Consider the following 18,277-nt stretch of genomic DNA (forward strand, 5'->3'; position numbering starts at 1 on the left):
ACTTGTAGTCAGGACTGATTTTGAGTTATCTGTTGTTTTTGTAGTTGTCAGCTTTTGCCAGTTTTCTAGATTGGCCAATCTGCACCTTAACCTCACAGAATTCATGTACATTGTGTCAGGGAAGAAGACTATTAATAGTTGTTAAAATCAGATTACAGCAGATTGTCTCCATAGCAATAGCAAACACCTGCTCCCCTTCCTCAAGTCCTGCTCAGCAGTGACCTGAGACACTCAAACTCCTGGCAGCTGGAGTGGTCTTAATCTGCTTATAGCAATATTAATCACTGCTTAAGATGGCATAAGCAACAAAATACAGTCATTTAATAGCTGAGGTTATGTAATGTGGTCCAGAATTCTGGTTCATCACTTCATGGACTTTATATTAGGAATCATTGATATCAATTTTATACCATATTGTGTTAGATTCTAACATGTGCATTACTGATACTGCACATTAAATAGTAGGGAAATCAGATTGGACTTTTGATGTGTCATGCATATTATTCTGTGCCTCTGTCTATGTAAATATGGAAATGGCAGGAGATTTTTTTAAGTGATATAAACAAAGTAATTAAAAATGCATAGGAGGATTATACTTCAAGATGCGGCGTTTCTATTTTCTTATCTGCTCAGAGCAGCAGTGAATATTGAATAGCTTTTTGTGCAGACAGGGCTTGATTAACGCAAGGAGCAGGCCCTGCTGAAATTCACGGTTGAGGCTCACATGGGAAATGGCTGCTCGGGGTTAGGCACCATGGAACTGCATCCTGCGTGAGCCAGTGACTTCAGGAGGAGAAGGAAAAAAATTGGAGGGGGTGAGGGGAATTTAATTAGAAGGAAGTCCAGAATGAAAATGAACAAAAGGTTTACATGATCCTGAGGATATAATTTATTTTTTAGCATCTGCTAAATTAAACGATACCTATCTTACTAAAGACTATCAGAAGCATTGCTTTTCCAGCAGATTCATTTTGTTTGATCTCGTAAGATAGTCAAAAAATCATCACAAGATGTGAGCTCTGGAAAATTCCTTGGAAACCCTTCTTTCAACACAAACTATCCTCGCGTTTTCAATCTACAAACTCCAAGTAACCGCACTTTAGAAAAGAAAGCAGTAATCTATGCACGCAAACATTTCATCGGTATTGAAGGTTTATCAGGGATACTTTTATCTCTATTTGGTTAAACAATAGTAATATAGATTGCTTCAATCCCTTTATAAGTGTGTGGAGTGGTGGACTGAAATGCAGTAATTGCTATGGCAGTAATATCAAAATGAAACAGCCTGCTTTGAACAGCTGTCTCTGAAGAACAAAGTCACTAGTAGATGAATTATAAAATCCAATGGCCTACAATGCTCTAAATTAAATTTTACAACACTTCCAAAAATAACCCAATTTGCCTGAAGCAGCCTCTGATTATGTTGAGTGAGTGAAATAATAAAGCTGATGGGATGTATATTTTGTTTTATTTGGTATTTGACTTTGCCAGTGGGGAGCATTGTCTATGTGGAGAGAAGCACACCAGAGTTGAATAGTGAAAATTTAGTTTTAGAGATACAGCACTGAAACAGGCCCTTCGGCCCACTGAGTCTGTGCCGACCATCAACCACCCATTTATACTAATCCTACACTAATCCCATATTCCTACCACATCCCCACCTGTCCCTATATTTCCCTACCACCTACCTATACTAGGGGCAATTTATAATGGCCAATTTACCTACCAACCTGCAAGTCTTTTGGCTTGTGGGAGGAAACCGGAGCACCCGGAGAAAACCCACGCAGACACAGGGAGAACTTGCAAACTCCACACAGGCAGTACCCAGAATTGAACCCGGGGCGCTGGAGCTGTGAAGCTGCGGTGCTAACCACTGCGCCACTGTACCGCCCCTGAGTGAATAGTTTTGCTTGATTACTTTTGAGATACAGAAGGTAATTATGTAGAAGTACAGCAATAACCACTAAACTGCCAAAGAATTCTATCTTCAGATTTTAAATATACCTAAGAATAGCCCAATTTGGCCATAATTTTGGTTTGGTGCTCATTCATTCACTTTTCTGTGCTCCTAGCTATCGCGATTGATTGACTGTCAGGTTGAATGATTGACCAAATATATGATGTCAGTAATTCAGTGAACTTTTTTTTATTGAAGTTAAGATTATTTGTTGGATTACTATAGAATTGCATAAAAATTGGTGAAATTCAACTTCAGGTGTGCAAAGAGGGCAGTAGTGGATCAGGTGCTGATTGTACATCCCACCTGAGTTTCCTCTCCATGGGAAGTCAATGGTAAAGAAAATTGGGAAGGTTGTACAATGGGCAACTGATTGGGGATGCAACATTGGCAGTAGACACAGAAGTTGGATTTTATCCCCTACAACTTTGAAATTTCCTATGGCAGAAAAATATAAATGTGAATTTGGATGGATTTTCCAGATTGTTCAATGATGTGCTTGTCCTCTTTCAATCAAACTAATTGAGAATCCTCAAACTCACAAATATGTGAGATGGCATTGTATATGTGCTGGATGGGATTAGTACAGTTATGATGTTGGTATGCTAGTTGAGATGAATATGGTTGACTTTATTGGGCAGTGTCAATGAATGGGTACCAAAGGTACATTTTTTCAGACCATGACTAGCAAAGGTCAGTCCTAACCAATTCAAAGGTGGGTTCATCGTACAATTTTGGAAATGTTCTTATATGAAAGACTTACTTTTGAAATGATTAATGTAACAGAATTGGAAAATTTGTATGAAAACGGAGTGTGCTCTAAGTACTCAGGTCTGGCAGCATCTGTGTCGAGAAAAGCAGAGTTAACGTTTCAGGCCCTTCATCAGAACTGGCAAAAGTAAGAAATGTAATAGTCTTTGAACAAGGGAAAGTGGGGGCAAGAAGAACAAGAAAGAAGGACTGTGATAGGACCAAGGGGGGAGAGATTAAATGACAGAGATGTCATGGAACAGGATGCAAATGGAGAGCTAAATAGTTGTATTGATAGACCAAGTATGGGTCCAGAGAGAGTGCTAATGGCAGAATAATGAACAACTCTGTACGAAAGCAAAAACATGAAAAACAAGTTTAAGACTAGCACATGGTTAAAAATTTAAAAAAAGTAAATAAATTAAAAAAAATTATGGGGTTCACGGTCTGAAATTATTGAATTCGATATCAAGTCCAGAAGGCTGTAGAGTACCTAATCGGAAGATGAGGTGCTGTTCTTCAAGCTTGGGTTGAGCCTCACTGGAACACTGCAGCAGGCCGAGGACAGAAATGCGGGCATGAGAACAAGGTGGTGAATTAAAATGGCAAGCAACCGGAAGCTCGGGAGCATGCTTGCGGACATAGAAACATAGAAAATAGGAGCAGGAGTAGGCCATTCGGTCCTTCGAACCTGCTCCGCCATTCATTATGATCATGGCTGATCATCCAGCTCAGTAATCTGTTCCCACTTTTGCCCCATACCCTTTGATCCCTTTAGACCCAAGAGCTGTATCTAACTCCTTCTTGACAACATACAATGTTTTGGCCTCAACTGCTTTCTGTGGTCGCGAATTCTACAGACTCACCACTCTCTGGGTGAAGAAATTTCTCCTCATCTCAGTCGTAAAAGGTTTACCCCATATCCTTAGACTATGACCCCTGGTTCTGGACTCCCCCACCATCGGGAACATCCTTCCTGCATCTAGCTTGTCAAGTCTGTAGAATTTTATAGGTTTCTGAGATCCCCCCTCACTCTTCTGAACTCCAGCGAATATAATCCAAACCGACTCAATCTCTCCTCATACGTCAGTCCCACCATCCCAGGAATCAGTCTGGTAAACCTTCGCTGCACTCACTCTATAGCAAGAACATCCTTCCTCAGATAAGGAGACCAAAACTGCACACAATATTCCAGGTGTTGCCTCACCAAGGCCCTGTATAATTGCCTTCCTGCTTTTGCTACCAAAGTGGATAACCTCACATTTATCCACATTATACTGCATTTGCCGTGCATTGGCCCACTCACTCAACTTGTCCAAATCACCCTGAAGCCTCTCTGCATCCTCCGCACAACTCACCCTCCCACCCAGTTTTGTGTCATCTGCAAATTTGGAGATATTACATTTAGTTCCCTCATCTCTTTGGGCCTCCTTATCTCGAGAGACAATGGATACGCGCCTGGAGGTGGTCAGTGGTTTGTGAAGCAGCGCCTGGAGTGGCTATAAAGGCCAATTCTGGAGTGACAGGCTCTTCCACAGGTGCTGCAGAGAAATTTGTTTGTCGGGGCTGTTGCACAGTTGGCTCTCCCCTTGCGCCTCTGTCTTTTTTCCTGCCAACTACTAAGTCTCTTCGACTCGCCACAATTTAGCCCTGTCTTTATGGCTGCCCGCCAGCTCTGGCGAATGCTGGCAACTGACTCCCACGACTTGTGATCAATGTCACACGATTTCATGTCGCGTTTGCAGACGTCTTTAAAGCGGAGACATGGACGGCCGGTGGGTCTGATACCAGTGGCGAGCTCGCTGTACAATGTGTCTTTGGGGATCCTGCCATCTTCCATGCGGCTCACATGGCCAAGCCATCTCAAGCGCCGCTGACTCAGTAGTGTGTATAAGCTGGGGGTGTTGGCCGCTTCAAGGACTTCTGTGTTGGAGATATAGTCCTGCAACCTGATGCCAAGTATTCTCCGAAGGCAGCGAAGATGGAATGAATTGAGACGTCGCTCTTGGCTGGCATACGTTGCCCAGGCCTCGCTGCCGTAGAGCAAGGTACTGAGGACACAGGCCTGATACACTCGGACTTTTGTGTTCCGTGTCAGTGCCCCATAGACCCACACTCTCTTGGCCAGTCTGGACATAGCAGTGGAAGCCTTACCCATGCGCTTGTTAATTTCTGCATCTAGAGACAGGTTACTGGTGATAGTTGAGCCTAGGTAGGTGAACTCTTGAACCACTTCCAGAGCGTGGTCGCCAATATTGATGGATGAAGCATCATCCATCCATCTAAATCATCTAAATCATCTAAATCATTTAATATATATTGTGAATAGCTGGGGTCCTAGCACCGATCCCTGCGGTACCCCACTAGTCACTGCCTGCCATTCGGAAAAAGACCCATTTATCCCTACTCTTTGTTTCCTGTCCGCCAACCAGTTTTCTATCCATCGCAATACACTACCCCCAATCCCACGCGCTTTAATTTTACATGCTAATCTCTTATGTGCGACTTAAGTCGAAAGTGGTCACCCAATCTGCATTTGGTCTTCCCAATGTAAAGGAGACAGCATTGTGAGCAGTGAATACAGTATACATATTGGGGAGGCCAAATGCAGATTGGGGGACCACTTTGCAGAACTTGGTCCGCAAGCATGATCCCGAACTTACGGTAGCTTGCCATTTTAATTCACCACCTTGTTTTCACGCTCGCATTTCAGTCCTCGCCCTGCTGCAGTGTTCCAGTGGGGCTCAATTCAAGCTTGAGGAACAACATTTCATCTTCCAATTAGGCATTCTACAGCCTTCTGCACTCCATATCGAATTCAATAATTTCAGACCATGAGCCCCATTATTTTTTTAATTTATTTTCTTTTTTTATATTTGTTTTATTATTTGTTTGAGCCATGTGCTTTTCTTAAACTTGTTTTTCATGTTTTTGCTTTCGTACAGAGTTGTTCATTATTCTGCCATTAGCACTCTCTCTGGACTCATGCTTTTTCTTTTGCTACAACTATTTAGCTCTCATTTGCATTCTGTTCCATGACATCTGTCATTTAATCTCTTTCTCCCCCCCCCCCCCACCCCCCCCACCGGTCCTATCGGAGATCTTCTTTTGTGTTCTTCCTGGTTCTCATTTCAGAGTTCCAGCATCTGCAGTATTTTGCTCTTATTTATGGAAAAATTATATGTTTTGTCTTCTGTCAAATGATGGCGCCTCTATAGCAGAATAATGAGATTTGAAATTCTATTACTTTTGGAGCCATTTCGCAGTATACCTTTTCCAATTCCATTCCTAGCTGTAAATAATAAAGGGTATTTGGCACTTTTATTCTTAGAACTGTGGTATTGTCATCTTTATTGATCCACTCCACTTGTAGTAAATCCTATTGAGGGCAACAATAAGAAAATCCTTGTTCTTTATAGCCATCATCTTGCTCTTGGTTGTGCTGAATGAAAATCTATCTTCAGTAGATGAAGTGGCAATGATTGAAGTTGTGAGGCAAAATGCAACCTCTGGAGTATAGTTACTGTTTTTATACTCGTTATCTGTCATTACTACTGTCTTTGCCCTGTCAGTAAATAACTTTTAACCCCATGTCTAACATAGGAAATTTGAAGTAGAGATTTTAGGTACAAGGAGGCACATGTCTGGACGGAAAAAAGCAAAAGCACAGGAACTTGGAAAGAAATTTTGAAAATTTTAAGTCCTGGTATTCGTGTAAGGTAGTACAAGCTACTAACAAGGTAACAGGCGAGAAGTCATGGGTGCATAAGAATGATCAGATGCACAGGATAGTTAGGCAGTGGACTGCATACATTACAACTTGCTTTATGAAATTTAGTCTTAAATATTCCTTTGACTTTACAACATGAGCCATATTTTCTAAAAGAAAAATCCAGCAGTAACTCAAGTTATCCAGTTTCCAGTTTCAATCCACTACATTCTATCAGCACAATAGAATTCTCCAGTGGGACACAAAATGGTGAGTATGATGATGCCTTTATACAGTCGTTATATTATCTAATTATGTACCCACAATTCCAATTGGACAGACTTCTCCTTTATTGGTCAATGGATAGAAACAGTTTATTGTTGACCTGCGCAGGTTAAGCACTAAATACTGCTTTGCTGTAAATGTATAATGTTATCCTTGAGAGTCCTGGACTAAACAGGAGAAAGATCAGCCAGTGTTCTATGCAGTGGCCCCTCCTAGGGTTTGAACTTGTGTGGATGGTGCGTGAAGCAAACTTGGTCTTGCTTACATGTGCCCCACAATAGCATTGGTTGTCTAAGTTCATCCATAAAGTATGATGATTTAGCAAGTTGTCAATAACTGCTGACACCCATGGAATGATACCCCTGCTGAAATCCCTACCATCAAAATGGAGGTGAAAATGTGAGAGGAAAACACTGTTATTACACAGATGGTGACATCACAAATAAATTAAATCTGAATTTAAAATGTAACCAGCATACTATAGTCTCAGTCTGTGATCATTGGTAGCACTCTCACCTTTAAGTCAGAAGGTCATGGACTCAAACCCCGTTCCAATGCATTGAGCACATAATCCAGACTGTCACTTTAGTGCAGTATGAAGGGAGTGATGTCTTTTGGGTCGGACTTTAAACCAAGGTCTCATTGGACTTTCAGGTGAGCGTTAAAGATCTCAGGGTACTATTAGAAGAGTGTTACGACCAGGTGAGAAAGATGTCTAAGGGTCTGTTGCTATCTTCACCTGGTCTTATTGTAACAGGGTATTATTTTTAAATATACTGTTTTGAGCTCCCCCTTTGAGAATCCTTGTTCACAGCTTTCCAATTATAAGGTAAAGAAATGAGCATAAACCGGCTTTCTTCAGTGTAAAGAAGAAAAATTAAATTTATTAAACCTTAAACTTAAACTCTAAATTGGTTAACGCCTACGGATATACGACATGCCCACGCTAGCATGCACATGTGATACGCGCATGCAAATATGGAGACAGAAAAGAGCAGAAGAAAAATAAAGTAAAAAAGTTTGAGGCAATCTCTGAAGAGGGTTTTTTTCTACTGTGCTTTGAGATCGCTGTAATCCTTGATTGTAGTCTTGCTTTTCGTTGTATTATTCCAAACCCCTGTTCACTGTAGGAGACTTCTCTCTCTTACTGTTCATATGTCTTCAATGGTTTCCGATGCTGGTGTGAGCGAGATGAAAGCAGACAGGAGAGAGATGTTCTCAGCCCAAGATAAAAGTGCTTTCTGATCTCTTTCCCTGTTGGAAGTTCAAATTCAAAAAAGCTCCAATAGTCAGTCAGTCATGTGACCAAAACTGTTCTGACCACTTCTTCTGTGTATTTGGCCATCTTAGTAGTTAATCTGGAATGCTTCAATGTCTGGTAATCAAAAGTCCATTGTTGTTTGAATGTGTCAGGGCATGGTCCTTTGTCCCTTGTTCCAACACTTTGAGTTAATTAGGGAGAGTCAGCACGGATTTGTAAAAGGCAAATTGTGCTTGACTAATCTAATTGAATATTTTGATAAAGTAACAGCGAAGATGAAGAGAAAGCAATGGAAGTTGTCTAAATGGATTGTAAGAAAGCATTTGATAAAGTACCACATAAAAGGTTGGTTGCCAAAATTGAGGCTCATGGAATAAGAGGGTCAATGTCAGCTTGGATAAAAAAAATTGTCTTAAGCACAGAAAACAGCAAGTCGTGGTAAATGGTTATTTTTCAGATTGAAGGATGGTAGACAGCAAGGTTCAGTGCGAGGACCACTGCTTTTTTCGATGTACGTAAATGACTTGGATCTTGGAATACAGTAGAATTTTAAAATTTGCCGATGATACCAAACTTGGAGGTGTGACAGTGAGGATGATACCAATCAACTGCAACAGGACATAGGCTAGAATAATGGGCAAACAAGTGGCAGATGGAATTTAATAGAGAAATGTGAGGTGGTGCATTTTGGCAGAAGCAATAGGAAGAGGCAATATAGACTAAGTAGTACAGTTCTAAAGAGTGTACAGGGGCAGAGGGTCCTGGGAGTTCATGCACATAGATCTTTAAATGTGGCAGAACATATTGACAGAGTAGTTAGCAAAGCATATGGGATCTTGGGTTTCATAAATAGAGGTATTGAGTACAAAAGCAGGGAGGTTATGCAGAATCTTCATAAAGCTCTAGTTAGGCTCCAACTAGAAAATTGCATCCAGTTCTGGTCACCACACTTTAGGAAGGATATGAGGGTCCTTGAGAGGGTGCAGAGGAGTTTTACCAGAATGGTTCCAGGGATGAGGGATTTTTAGCTTTAAGGTTGGGTTCGCGAAGCTGGGGTTGTTCCTCTTGGAGCAAAGGAAATTGAGGGGAAATTTAATAGAGGTGTACAAGATTCTGACAGGTTTGGACAGGGTAGACAAATTAAAGAAATTCCCTTTAGTAGATGGAACAAGGACTAGGAAACACAGATTGAAGCTTTTGGGCAAGAGATGCAGGGGGGATGTGAGGAAGAACTTCTTTACACAGCGAGTGTTAATGACCTGGAACTCGCTGCCTACCAGACTAGTGGAAGCGGAGACGATGAATGATTTCAAAAGGAAATTAGCTGGAAAATTGAGGGAAATAAACTTAAAGGGCTGTGGGGATAGAGCCAAGAAATGGGAATGATTTGGATTGCTTTGCAGAGAGATGACATGAACTTGAGGGGCCAAATGGCGGCCTCCTGTGCTGTTATGACTCTCTAACAGCACAATACTTGCATGTAGAGCCTTGAATCCCTACTTCCACATCAACAAGGGATATCTACCTCTAAGTTACATTAGCTATCTGCCCCCTGGGACAGACCCTTCAAATGCTAGCCTTCACTTAATTCACTCACTCTTCTAAGAAGAAAAACTGAGGTACAATGTCCAAATAAGACAGGGCGCTGGAGGAGGCTTCCTGCCCTTCTGTCTCCTTCATCCTAGAGGCTGAAATATTCTTGGCCTATGCCCCCTTTTCTTGCAGGTCCATGATAGTAATGGGGGCAGAGGATGACGAAGAGAGCACAAATCTCTTCCTTGTAGTTTATATGAGGATCAGGCTATAGAACTGTTGGCGTAGCACTTACCCCTAGCTATGGGAAATGGTGAAATTGGTGGGACAGTGCGGGCAGCGGTTTATTGATTTGTTACCTTTTATTTTGGGTGTGTGGGCAATGCTGCCAAGGCCACGTTTATTGCCAGTTGCTATTTGTCCTGAGCTGGTGGTGGTGGGCCCTTCTTGAACTGCTGCAGTCCATGTACTAATTGTACTGTTACTGAGTGCCCTGCAGTATGCTGAGAAAAAGACCACACAGGAGACCCTGGATCAACATCCTGCCTCATATTCTGACACAACCCCTTCAATCACACCCTCTGGTTGCTTGTGTTTTTAGTCTCACACACCTAGTATTATTGAGGAGGTAGCTTTCATTGATGGACAGAGCACAAGGGAGCTGGGTGATTGGGGGGTGGCCGAGGAGATGTCACTTCCTCTTGCTGGTTGAGGAGAAGGATGCCTGTGGTTTTGGAGTCGAAGGCCGAGAGCTAATGGTTTGTTACCTGAAACCAAGTATATTCAAAGGACATCATATGTACATGTGGGCTCTAAGACTAATCTTGCAGACAACAGACAGCTGCAGCTGTGGAATCTTCAGCCATTATTTGTTGTAACATCAGAGATGCTTTTTTAAGACCCTTAATGTTCTATCAATGACAGCTTTGGTTGAGGCTTGTGCCTTGTATGGTGCTCCTTAGCTACTGTCCTTGCAAAGTTCTTACTGTTGCCAGGAAATATAGTAGACGTATGTCAATTAAAATAGATAAGGTACAGGTTCTTTTCTGTAGCACAATTGTGTGTTTGATGTGAAATTCACATCACAAATTATGTCATGGCTTATGACAACATCCGATCTCCTTGATTAACATGCCACAGACTTGCAATACATTCCAATTCAACTTGTAATCTGTACGTGAACAGCTCAAAGACTGCATCACATAAGCAATACTGTACTCAAATCTAACATGTTTACCAGCCACTTTAATGACATTAGTTGTTTGCATTGCATCCGTTCAATATTATTAACCTTTTCTTGGCAGGTTGGGTGAAGTCATTAGAAGTTACTATGAGTCGCAAGAGTGTGCAGGTTGCCAGAGGTCAAACAGCTGAACTACCATGTACCTTCATAACAAGTGCTGCTCTGAATCAACTGAACATCATCTGGACTGTGACACCTCTCTCCAATGCCAATCAGCCAGAACAGGTTAGTCTTTAAAAAGCATTGCATTTATAAATTGATATGTTTGCAGAGGCGTGAGTTTTCTAGCCCCTGGTGTTAAAATCACTCTGTTTAGCCTAACCTATGCAGAACTTCTCTGCAGCTGGGGAAGCTATTGGCAAAGAAGGAAAAATGCACTTATGGAAGCAGTGTCTTTATGCAGGCTATGGGTAGCCTTTTTTGTCGCTTAAGTTTATTTTGTCTCTTAAATTCATATCAGCCCCTCAGATTTGTCTCCCAGAAGACAGAGCAACAAAAGTTGCCTTTATATTGCACTAGGTGAGGAACTATGGTCACTAGGCACTGATATACCAGGTCTAGCGCAGCTGGCAGCAACGCCAGAGTAAGCGTCACAAACTTCATTAGGGCCAGCTTCTAGGAAGCATCTTTTTTTTTAATTATTGGGCTACTCCGAATTCTTCTACCGGCTCTTATAGGCAGTTGCCCAGAGTAAATCTTGTAAACCTACTCTGGGGTTGCTGTCATCTTTGGAAGACCTGTATGCGAGGAGTTGAAGGCTATGACACCTCACTTAGCCCAACATAATATGAATTTACTGATGGCTTCAATTGCTCAAAGTGGATGAGAGAGAAATGGGATGTGTCTCACTGGGCATTTGCATGTGGGAAGAGGCAGTCAGCTGTGGTCCTGATGGGAACTAAGTGGAAATTCATCTGGAGGTAGTGTGGCAATGGTAGACCTCATTTCCTGTTAGTATTGTGTTCCATTTCAGGCAACATGAAAAAGGATACAAAATAAAATACAGAAAATGCTGGAAATACTCAGTGGATCAGGCAGCATCTGTGGAGAGAAAAACAGAGCTAACACTTCAGTTCAATGACCTTCCACCGAAACTGGAAAAAGTTAGCAATGTAACATGTTTTAAGTAAATATAGAGGCAGGAGAGAGGGGTGGGGGAAGAGCAAAAGTGAAGGTCTGTGTTAGGGTAGAAGGGCGGAAAGTTTACATGACAAAAAGGATAATGGTGCAAGGCAAAAGGGGATGGCAATGGGACAAGAAAAGTAACAAAAATGGGTCTAGAAGAGCCATAAATGGCTACAGCATGATCATTACCATCTACTGCTGTCCGAAAAAAAAATTGGAGCAGTGGTTATGACCTAAAATTGTTGAAATCAGTGTTAAGTCCAGAAGGCTGTAAAGTGCGTGATCGAAAGATGAGGTGCTCTTCCTCGAGCTTCATTGGAATAGTGAAGGTCAGAGTGGGAAGCGATTAGAGAATTAAAATTACAAGCGATTAGAAGTTAAGGGTCACACTTGTGGACTGAACGGAGGTGTTCTGCAAAGTGATCACCCAATCTGTTTCGTCTCCCCAACTATAGGACACTGCATTGTGAGCAGTAGATTATAGTGAATAAGTATGTGTGCAGTAAAGGTAATGGCCTAGAAAATTTGTGGGAAGGGGCCTATCCAAGTGAAAATGTTGCTATATGTCTGTCCATGACTTTCACTGATGGGCTTGTTTAAGTTTACAGGGTGTGTAAGGGACACAGGGCATGGGTCTTTGGCAGTTTGGGGTGCATCTGGGAAGTTGGTGACAGCTGTAGAAATAGGAAGACTTCATATGGTGTTCAAAAAATTGTTTCCTCAGTCAAAGTCTGGAGAGTAGCCTATGCAGCTGGGGTGGTGGTGGTGGCTATTTTAGCAGCTTGCGGATGTGCAAAGCACCTTTTCTGAGGTCTCTTGTGGGTGCCCAAGCTACTTTCATGGTTGGACCTTGTTCAAATAAAATCTGCCAGCGCTAAATAAGTACTGTTTGACAGCTCGCTGATTGGGGGACTATGGAAAATCTGGTGGCTCCTCTGTGGAGTCAAAGCAACAGTTATCTTTTAATTGGGGGCAGGGGTTATGAGGAAGATCCACCATGTTCTTCCTAGTCCACAGTTTTCTTTCAAACATGCCTGTGGCAGTTGAGAAGTAATCTTCAGTGGTTTTTGAGGACTGCTAGCCTGGCTGCATTCCATCTAGTCCCTATGGTGGGGTTTGTGCAATGTGGGCACCACATGTTTGGGGTACAAAATTGCAATGTTAGTATACTTAACTCTAATTTACTTACATTAGGGAGGTTTCAGCAGGACCCCTGGATGCCTTTTGCCAGTCTGCTGCAAATATGGCAGCAGGTTGAATGTTGGATAGAATGAAGTGGTACATTCTCCATTTTGATTTTTGTCTTGATATTACCCCTTTCCCATAGACAAAACAAGACAACAGAGAGATCACATTTGGTCCAAGTTTTCTGATTGTTTAACAACTGGACAGAAAAATACATTAAAAAAGTATATAACTCACTAATTTACCTTTTCATTTTGCCAGCAACCGCTAATTTCCTCCTACTGCAAAACGTGTCTTGCATATTGTTTTCCTAATTATTATTTTATTGTGCCATAGGCTGTGGGTATTCTTCTCATCTCCATCTCTGCCAGCATTTCTCTTGCTTACAATTTTTTGCTTGTTTTAGATTTATGTAACCTAATAAAAAGACAGACTTGAATTTTTACAGCGCCTCTTACGACCTCAGAACGTCCCAAAGCACTTTACAGATGATGAGGTTTTTTTTGAAGTGCAGTCACCATTGTAATATAGGACATTTAATTCAATTGGATTGTCGTCCTTTCTCATTGATACTGGCTCTATCTGATTGGAATTTCTGTAGGCCTGGATTTTGAGGTAGTAATGACTGCATAACAGTCAGCGTTTGCCATCACTACTGCTCTGAAACTGACAGCAACTTCTGGAGTCTGAACACATGCAGTTAGATGTGGACGCTTCCCCGTGATGTGTGCTGTTGAAGTTCCCCACCCCCCTACCAGGGATAGGCATCAACATGTTGCGCCATGGACATGGGGGCAATTAATTTGCATATAAATTGTATAGCCAACCCAATGCCATCAAAACACAGTCCGATTTAAGACATATTTCTCCCTATTTAGTGAGTACCTGACATTGGTTTTGCTTGCACAAGTAGTCAGTGTCTGCCCACATACTTGAAGTAGTGATGCAGACAATCCAGATAGATGTCCATCAGGTGTGATCTTGATCTCTTTCTCTCCCCTCTTGCTCTCTCTCCCCTCTCTGTGTCTACCTCTCACCCCTCTCTCTCTGCTCTCTGTGTCAATCTCTCACCGCCGTCTCGTGTCCATCTCTCTCCCCTCTTTCCCCCTCTGTGTCCATCTCTCTTCCCCGCTCTTGCTCTTCCCCACTCTCGCTCTGTGACAGATGTAGAGAGTGGGAACTCTCCCCAGAGCAGTTTTGTGATTGGTCAGTTTAAAAAAAAATTCACAGCCGTTAGTTTCACAGCTGACAGGTGTTTAGAGCGGGAACAGTGGCTTCCAAGCTTAGGAGAAGTTCGGGGCTTTTGGTGGGCTTTAAAAATAAATCGGAACCTGCTGGTAAACTCTGAACTTGTCCTGAGGTGGGAAGCCACTGTTCCTGCTCTAAACACCTGTCAGCTGTGAAACTGACGGCTGTGAATTTTTTTAAAGTCTGACTGATTTGGAAAGAAGTCGTCAATGAGAAATTTCTCATTCTTGAAATTACCAGTCACGGACCACAAGATATTTACCATGGACACTGGTATCTGTGTACAGACACGCTGTTGACCCCTGCCCCCACCCCAGACTGCAATCAAGTGTAGAGGTCACCACACTGATGAGAACTTGCCCTTTTACACTATTAATCTCACTGTTAAAAACCCTTGAAAAAATACATCTTGTTAAATGGTTTGTAACTGGGTTTTTAATTGCATACCCAGTTCATAATTACTGCTGAACAGCCTCACTAGCCCTGAAAAGCTAATTTTGTATTTGTGGAATGTCAAATTTCTCATAATCTCAAAGAAAATGACATTTTTAATCCCACATATGTCTCAGTTATTTACTTCTCTCTCTCAAATTTTAATACAAAGTGAAAAATTCAGTGCATTTTACCACCTGGTTTGCTGCTTGTGGAAATATTTTAATGTGATTGGCTGCTTACCCTGCTAAATAACATCCCTGTTGTCGGATGTCTGGAGATCCCCTTGTCATGGCGCCAGATTCAAACTGACGTATGGAAAGGGGAAATCCACGATCCCAAGATCACTGTATCTTTGTGGGCAGCTTTCTTCGAGGTCAGCGGTGAGCACCATCACTTTGCTTCTGACCCAGTAATCCAGGCCTATGCTTTTTTTTAGTACAGTTGAACAGAAGTTTTTCGCTTATGCTTTTGTATCTTGCTTACAAGTTTTCATAATGTTCTTTTAGAATCATACTTGGTACAGTATATGCAGTGACCATAGCCAAATGACGAAGGCCACATGATCCTATTGGTCTTGATACTGGACTGGTGATCTGGAGGTTTAGAGTTCATAATCCTACCATGGCAAGATATAAAATTGAATTGAATAAATTTGGCAGAAAATAAACATGAAAGCTACTGGATTGTGGTTGACAAACCAACTGGTGTCACTAATGTATGTCAGGCAAGGCAGACTCCCACCCCTAACTGGTTTACATTCAACACTACATGGTTAAATCTTGATGTCATCAGGGAACTAGGGATGAACAATAGATATTGCTTTTCTTTTGGTTCCCACATCCCAAGAACGTATAAATAACATTAACTCTCAAAAGCCGGGGTGAATCAGCTGCAAATGATCCCAGGTTTCCTTATGGTCTTGCACTCTGCAGATGGACAAATTATACTTTGCCAACCTGATTGCACTCTACTTACTTTGCAAACAGCCCTTGAACTGTGTTCCTTTTCTATGTCTCCAATACGGCACACAGCTTGACGACAACATAAGTTTTCTTTTCCTGAGAACCTATTACTACTTTATTTCCTTTGAGCTCCTTTCAACCTTGAAAATATCTGACCTGCCCATTCCATGTTTAATCACAAGTGAAGGCAGCTTCAGTTTAAGGAACTCTCTTTGAAGTATTTTGATATACCAAAAGCCCCGTTCATCTGGATACAGCAATATATCATTGTACTGTGTGATCGTGCCACAATGTATGTCTATATTTAATTCAAATTTAGAGGTATAAACAGTGCCCTAATCAGGGCATGGGTGGGACTTTCTTATTTCCACCTCTTGTTGGAGAAGACATGTTGCTTATATCTTGAGAGCTTGAGGAAGTAGTTATTAAGAATCTTTACTATTTTGTGACTAAGCCTGTTTACATCTTTTATGGTTTAGACATCTTTTCTGACTATTCTCATACTGCTATAATACTGAAATATCTTTTTACTGACGCTCAGCTACAGCTGCTATGACTTTTTCAGATCTCTTTTTAACATTATGATTGCCCTTATAGCAACTTTCTGTGTTTTCTTATATTGTTCCCAATGAACTGTTTTCCCTTTTCTCTCTGCAGAATTTGTACAGGCTATTTTTCCTCTTTATCTCTTATTTTCAGGAATTCAGTTTTCCCTCCTCTACTGCAGTTGCACAGAATTCAGATCCACACCAGTTAAAAACTCTGCCTGTCAGATCAGGAATTGACTGGAAAATACTTTTGCCTTTTCCCATTTCCTCTTTGATTCTCTCCTGTAGGCAGTCATTCATCTTGCCAGAAGAAGCAGTGCTCTTCCATGACCTCACCAAAGTGATCATTTTTACATGTCAGACAGTGTAGCCCTGATCTGCAATCTTTGTGGAGTTGGGGCAAGAGGGGCAGGCTATTGAAGTGATACCTGTTTATGCCAGAAGGCAGCCACCCTGGCCCAGAACTGCTAGGGAACATAAGGACAGGAGTCGGCCTGTTAGCCCCTCAAGTCTGTTTTGCCATTGAATGAAGTCATGGCTGCTCTGTGGCCGAACTCCAGATACACTCCTTTGCCCCATATTCCTTAATAATGTTACTAAACAGAAATCTAATCAATCTCAGATTTAAAATGAGCCTGGAATCAACTGTCATTTGTGGAAGAGATTTCCAAACTTCTACCACCCTTTGCATGTTGAAGTGTTTCTTAACTTCACTTCTGGAAGGTCTGACTCTAATTTTTAGGCAATGTTCTCTAGTCCTAGACTCCCCAACCAGCAGAAATAGTTTCTCTCTACCTACCCTATCTGTTCTCCTCTATGTCTTTAAAAACTTTGATCAAATCACCCCTTAACTTTCTAAATTCTACGGAATACAATCCTAGTTTGTGTAATCTATCCTAGTAATTTAACCCTTGGAGTCCAGTTATCATTCTGGTTAAGCTCTGCTGTACTTCCAATGCCAATATATCCTTCTGAAGTGTGCCCAGAACTTTACAGTATGCAGGTGCAGTCTAACTAGGGCTTTGTATAGCTGAAACATAACTTCTACCCCTTTGTAATCTAGTTCTCTAGATATAAAGGCTAGCATTCCATTAGCCTTTCTGAATATTTTCTATAGCTGTCCATGACATTATAATGATCTATGTAGGTGGACTCCTTAGTCTCTTTGGACTTCCACTCTTTCTAACATTTCACCATTTAGAAATGATGCTAATCTATCTATTTTTAGGTCTAAAGTAGATGAACTTTTATTTGCCTAAATTGAAATTGATTTGCCAAAGTTGTGCCGTTGACTTCATCTATTGATAACTCTGTTATCTTATGCTTCCATCTATACTGTTTATAATCCACCCCTATCTTTGAGTCATTGTAAACTTGAATTCTTGATCCCATCATCTTGGTCATTGATAAATACAGCTAATAGTTGAGGCCACTCAAGGGCCAGGCCATGACTAACTCCAACAAGAGAGAATCTAGATGTCTTCCCTTGACATTCAACAGCATTACCTTTTCTGAATCCCCACACCATCAACATCCTGGGGGTTACCATTGACCAGAAACTGATCTGGACCAGCCACATAAATACTGTGGCTATAAGAGAAGGTCAGAGGTTGAGAATTCTGCAGCAAGTAACTCGCCTCTATCGCTCAAGAGCCTGTCCACCATCTACAAGGCACTAGTTAGGAGCATGATGGAATACTCTCCACTTGCCTGGATGAGTGCACTTCCAACAACACTCGAAGTGCAACACCATCCAAGACAAAGCAGCTCACTTGATTGGCACCCCATCCACCACCTTAAACATTCATTCCCTCCACCACCGGTACTATATACAAGATGCACAGCAGAAACTCGCCAAGGCTCCTTTGATAAAGTTTTACAAACCTGCGACGTCTACCACCTACAAGAACAAGGGTAGCAGGTGCATGGGAGCAACACCACCTGCAAGTTCCCTCCAATTCGCACACCATTCTGACTTGGAAATATATTGCCTTTTGTTCATTGTTGCTGGGTCAAAATCCTGGAACTCCCTTCCT

At 41.7% G+C, this 18,277-nt stretch overlaps 1 protein-coding gene across 1 annotated transcript in view; it reads left to right on the plus strand.

Annotated features, from left to right (window-relative positions):
* LOC137374122 (immunoglobulin superfamily member 11-like) overlaps positions 1–18,277 on the plus strand; it is a 319,944-nt gene that overhangs the window by 203,079 nt on the left and 98,588 nt on the right. The window contains 1 exon segment of the mRNA XM_068039887.1: positions 10,800–10,963. Coding sequence (XP_067895988.1) covers positions 10,800–10,963 — 164 coding nt within the window.

This window comes from Heterodontus francisci, chromosome 10 (assembly GCF_036365525.1).
Source record: "Heterodontus francisci isolate sHetFra1 chromosome 10, sHetFra1.hap1, whole genome shotgun sequence".
In the NCBI taxonomy this organism is placed as follows: Eukaryota; Metazoa; Chordata; class Chondrichthyes; order Heterodontiformes; family Heterodontidae; genus Heterodontus; species Heterodontus francisci.